General features: G+C 41.2%; 1 protein-coding gene across 1 annotated transcript in view; it reads left to right on the top strand.

Annotated features, from left to right (window-relative positions):
• arl15b (ADP-ribosylation factor-like 15b) overlaps positions 1 to 6000 on the top strand; it is a 74362-nt gene that overhangs the window by 31473 nt on the left and 36889 nt on the right. The window contains exons 2-3 of the mRNA XM_036594544.1: positions 137 to 281; positions 983 to 1042. Of these exons, the coding sequence (XP_036450437.1) occupies positions 137 to 281; positions 983 to 1042 (205 nt within the window). The remainder of the gene's footprint in view (positions 1 to 136; positions 282 to 982; positions 1043 to 6000) is intronic.

Below are 6000 nucleotides of genomic sequence, written 5' to 3'. Positions count from 1 at the left end.
TTTACTTAAATCAGGCACAGTAATCAAAAACAGCTTGTTTAATTGTAAGGGATAAAGAGAGATTGGAAAATGGTCATGTAAAGAAGTTAATTGTGAGTTTGTAGTACATACAAAATTTATTCGCTTTCTGTTGCAGTGTTTCAGAACGCTGTGCTGTAAAGGTCCTCCCCCGCCCAGAACGGAGTATGACGTAGTGTGTATCGGACTTACAGGCTCTGGAAAGACCAGTTTACTCTCCAGACTCTGCAGTGAAGCCACAGACAACATTGTCCCTACAACAGGTCAGTACACAAACACACTAGAGGTCTGCACAGGCATAAAATCGAAGCCCGAATCCGACCTGTACCCACAGCTTGAAGACCACACCAGGCCCACTAAATCGAATCCTGTACCTGTTTGCACACACTAACAGAGATTATTGCAAATTTTGATTTTATTTTGTTTTTACTATTTTGTTTTTCTCGATCAGCAGAAAATGGTAAAGGTAAAAAACATTACATGCTTATCTGAAAACTGATGTTTTGCTGTAGCTGACACTGACTTAACTAATTTGAAGAAGTGCTCTGACACAGATGTTTGTTTCTCACTAGTAGCTTTTCTGGAACAGCTGCATCCATGATAAATATGCGCTGTAGAAAAACATGCTGGTTCTCCTGCTGTCATAGCTCAAATACTATGCAAGCTCTACATCATACGTGACTGCTGTACATTTTTATCTGCTGTGATGACCAGTTCATAATGTTTCCACAGTGAAAGATGCTCCTGACTCATTTAAAGTTTTTAAACATTTCCCATTTAGCAAGCTTTCTTTTTATTTCTTCCATGGCAGACAGTTACTACGACTGGCTTTGTTGCACACATACTAGACCAGTGGTCATCAGCCCTGATCCTGGAGGTCTACTTTATCTACATATTAACTGCAGAATTTGATTTAAAATGGGATATGATACAGTGGGTAATCCTGCTTTTGTTTCATTTCTAGGTTTTAGCATTAAGGCTGTGCCATTCCAGAACGCCATATTAAACGTCAAGGAACTGGGAGGTAAGCGGATTCCTCTTCGTTGTTGTAGTAGCTTGAACTATGTTTATAGATTCTAATTTCATTTCATTGTTCTGAGTCTCAGAGTTGCGAGTCCAAGACTCGAGTCTCTGGGTTGTGAGTCCGAGTTATGTCTCGAACTTCCTAGGTACAAGTCAGAGTGGAATCTCAAGTCTAGAGTCACTGGGGTGCAAGTCCGAGTCGAGTCTCGAGCCTCTGAGGTGCAAGTTCAAGTCTTGAGTCTTTGGACTGTGAGCCCAAGTTGAATCTCAAGTCTCTGAGGTGCGAGTCTGAGTCTCGAGTCTCTGAGGTGCGAGTCTGAGTCTCTTGAGGTGTCAGGCTGAGTCTCAAGTCTGGGGTGTGAGTCCCAGTCTCGAGTCTTTGGGCTCTAAGGTGCAAGTCCAAGTTTCAAGTTTCTGAGGTGCAAGTCCGAGTCTCAAGTCTCTGGGCTGCAAGTCAGAGTTGAGTTTGGGGTCTCTGAGGTGCGAGTTGAGTCTTGAGTCTCTAGGCTGTGTGTCCAAGTAGAGTGTCCAGTCCCTGAGGTACAAGTCAGAGTTGAGTCTCGAGTCTCAAGTCTCTGGGATACAAGTCGAGCCTCAAGACTCTGGGATGCAAATCTGAGTCTTAAGTCTCTGGCTCGAGTCTCTGGCATGCAAGTCTGAGTTTCTGGGCTACAAGGGCGAGTTGAATCTCTAGTCTCTAGTGGAGAGTTTTAATTGAATCTCATAATTAGCTGCAGACAATACATTGTACATTAGTAAGAACCTACTAAAATCTTGTCAGTTTTGACATGGCTTCAAATAACACAACCTTATTTACCAATTGTTTTTTTAGTTTTCAGACCTTACTGGCAGTAAATGCACTTTTTGAAAGAAAAGAGGCAAAACAACTTTCAATCCTTTGTTAGTCTGTAATTTGTATAGCAAGTATGCAAGCAAGTATGCTTGAGAATGCGATCTCTAGGTTCCTAAATCTTCAGCTGATTTATTATTTCACTAGCTGGCATGCTTGTCGTCCAACTACACTTAAACTAGTCATTTAAAGTTGTTTTGCCTTTTAAAACTTAATTAACTGAGTAGCACTTCAGTTCTGTCCACCTGCCTGAAAGTTTTTAGGTAATCAAAGGCTCATTATCTGAAGCTGTGTCATACCTGGTGCTACTGTTGGACAGCAGCATTGCAGTCATGATTGCGCAAGAACGTGCAAAACTAACAGGCAAAGTCACGTGTAAGATTGGGAACTACAAGTTTAATTTACCGCATTCAGGTTGTCTGTCTTCATTCATTTTGTAGAGTTTGTTTTTCCTCAGGCTGAAATTTCACATCTTAAATCTCGAGTCCAAGTCGAGTTGCGAGTCAGTTAGGGGCGACTTGCCATCTCTGTCGAGAGATCTATGTGTATGCGTTTCGCCTGAGTTATAGGGCCCCACTTTCATGTCGAGGTTCAACTAGAGGAAAACGATTATTTTAAAGCAAAACACACACTTCCCCATTTGATGTGAAAAGTACCTGTGACCTTGTAATCATCCGTCCCCACAAAATCACCCTCCGAATTTCTCCTGGTTGAAATGTCAGAGTGCACATCATTATGCTGTTTTTTAACTTTTCATCCACTCCTGAAAGCATTTCCTCAGATGAGTTCATCGCTGTGTCAGAGGCCTGTGGTGCAACCCCCCTTTCTGAAAAACGGGCGGGTTAGGGTTACGACAGGAGCGTTAACCCTGAAACCGCCTTCAAGGGCTCGTCTCATGCTTTATTGATGAAGACTGCACGCTGTCCTGACGCTTTCACTCACCTGTGCTTTCTTCGTCTTCCCTCAGCCGCTGGCTTAAGCTTGGCTCGCGTTACATGAGTTCTACCTCAGTTATAGCCATGATTCCCCAATCGGGCAGAGTTTGCTCTGATCGGCCCTAGAAATTCTTTTCGTCTGGAATCTGAATGCAGTCTGTAAGTGTATATTGTGGTCAAGGACTCAAGTTTGAGTGGGAACAAAACTACTTTGATGGTTCTTTTATTAGCAGCATCTCCTTGTAATGGTAAAATGTGTCTGGGTTTGGGTTCAACAGGAAGTTGGATAGTGTGTGATCTTGAATTGTCTGTTCACCAGACAGTCCACAGCACTGATGCAGGTGCACTGGGAAAATTTGGACTGGATGGATACTGAGAAGTCAGTTGAGTTGGGGTTCTCCACCTTTTCCTATTTAAGGCACATAACTGCAAATTATGAACGGACCCACTCAGTTTGTTTTTCTGAGAAATTTTCAACATAGTGATCACACAGTATGTGATATGCATCATTGAATGTGAAAAATCAACTGAATAGGTTAACATTTACATTGTTTCATACCAGAAATCAGGAGGAATGGGGGCACTCGCAAGTGGACGAGTGAAACATCAGCTGGAGTGTTTTTTTGTTTCTAGAGACAAAAGGGCAAACAATTATTAAGCTAGTTATTTTTTCATTGATTTTGAGTTCCATCAACAGCCAACAGCCCACTGCTCACAACTGACTTTTCTGAATAATATTGCAACTGCAATTTAAATAGCGTTTTTTTTTTTTTTTAAATTGAGATTCAAGCCTTATTTTGGCCAAGAAGAGCAGAATATCCACCTTGTTTGGCTTGAGGCTCGACCCCTGAATGTCAGGTGACAAACTGACAGTAAGTTGTGGCTGTGATGTCACAACAGACAGAGGTTTGATTGCATCTGATTGGTCTAACTCATCTACAGGCATTTCACAAGCTTTTATCAGGTTCAATTTCCCCTCTTAAAATATAAAACAACATTTTTGCTAATGTACACACTTAAAAAAGATGGTTCTTCAAGGGTTCTTTGGTAAAGACAATGGTTCTATATACCATTTGCATGCATTCTTTGTATGGTGAAATGGTTCTTTAGATCGATGGAGAATGTGTTCTATATGGTATATAGCACTTTTTTGAACATCAAAACAATAGCAGAACCCTTTTTGGTGCTGTATAGAACCATATACAACACATTCTCCATCAATCTGAAGAACCATTTCACCATGCAAAGAACTTTTTAAGCCTGCACATGGGTCTTTGAGTGTTCATGGTTCTATATAGAACCACTGTCTTTACTAAAGAACCAACTTTTTTAAGAACCTTGAAGAACTAATCTTTTTTAAGAGTGTAAGCTAAAAAAATTGCAGCTCTTGAGATAAGAAAATTGTCTTAAATTGCGATTTCAATATGAAAACGATTAATCTTTCAGCACTAAATATAGGCCTGAAGTTTTTCAACAATAATTGAGGAATGAAGTTTTCACCGTTGTTGAATTTTTAATGATGCATGTACTTGTTCATTGCTCTTTAAATACTAATGACTCTGAAAACATATTATGACGTACATATTCTGAAAACATATGAAATCTGCACTTGAAGTGTTTCCAGTCTTTTCATTATCTATTAGGATTTTTGTTGTCCTTGTCACCAGTTGCTGAGCCGGTTCTGCCTGGCCTATGTTTTGAGGTCTGAGCAATGTTGGGAAGCGGTGGGGTTGGGTTGCGGTGTGGGGGTGAGAGAGGGTTTTTTTTGTATCAAAGCAGCTCTTCGTCTGCGTGCATTTCCCATCAGTGTCATGACGACACCCTGTGTGATCCATGGGGGTTGACAGGCCTGATGTGCCGAGGAAGACACTCCACATGTTGGCGTTTACCGTCTCGAAAACAGCCATCTGAAAACGCTTAGCTCACACATACACTCTCTCTCTCTTCCTCTGTACCCCGATTATGATTTAATGATTTTTGTGGCAATATGTTTTTCTAGTATTATCACTCATGATTATATTGTGCTAGCCAATTGGTGATCGATGGCGTTTTTTGCGTGTTTGTATTGCATCCTGGCTTAGAACATCTGTTTGTGTCTTTGTAATGAAAGTAAACCACCAACTCTTAATGACTGTTTATCTCCTTAGGACCTCCCGGCTGCGTTTAAGTTTTGGTTGTCACCAGTAGATGGCAGCGTTGAGCAAGTCCACAATGAGGTGAAGCATTTTGAGGCGATGCGTTAGTGCCGGACTGATTGAACATGTGTTTTGGAAAAGTCTGCTTATCTAATAATTGGTTCTACAATGGGTGGAATAAAGTGACAGTCTTTGGTTTTGACAGTGTAATGATAGGGGGTTTCATGTTGAATAACGTTTGAGGGAATGCATCGTCAAGTCTGTCAGCGCTTTTCAGACAGACACCCTAATAGGAAGAGTGTTCCCATGCTGCTGGAACGGAAATGCAGGATTGGTTTTTAGTTCAAGTTGAATCCGAAACTTCTTAACTGACATACAGTCCTCAAGAGAGATTGCCACAGTGTATCGTTTGACAGTTGTGGTGGAAACAGGCAATGAAGAAATACATGAACAGTCACAGATTTTGGCAGAACACTTATTTTATGTGATGCTTCTAAGTGGTCCCAGGAAGTTTTTATTTTTCCTTAAAGTTTCTGTTCCTTTCTCTAATTCACTGCTCTTCCACGCGCTGTTGGCGGAAGGTAGAATTTAGTGTTTGAGGCCTAGAGTGGGTGAAACCTGGCTTGAATATGTCCTGACCACCACAGGACATTTTTACTGCTGGTAATCTGGCATGAGGCATGACGAAGAGCTCAATTTGTGGTGTGACAGAGGCTCAAGTGGACAAACTGCTGTCCGGCATCTTTAACAGCCAGCAGACAATATCAAACCTCTCAAAAAGCTCTGCAGCTGCAAAGTCTCAAACAAACAGCATATGAGGTTTCAGTCTCACTGAACTTGAGATGGGAAAGAGGTGGAGGGGAGGCTATAGAGCTAAAATAAGGAATCCAGAGCAGATTTTAATTTTAGAAAAGGCTGCAGGAATTGAGGAAATTGAAGATTTTTTTTTCATGCAACCAGCAGTCAGTAACACTTGCACTGTCTGTAAAACATAAGAGAAATCTATTATTTTGTCTCATGACAGGTTAGAGTAGTCTTT

This window comes from Colossoma macropomum, unplaced genomic scaffold, assembly GCF_904425465.1.
Source record: "Colossoma macropomum unplaced genomic scaffold, Colossoma_macropomum, whole genome shotgun sequence".
Classification (NCBI taxonomy): domain Eukaryota; kingdom Metazoa; phylum Chordata; class Actinopteri; order Characiformes; family Serrasalmidae; genus Colossoma; species Colossoma macropomum.
This window is presented reverse-complemented; position numbering and strand designations above follow the sequence as displayed.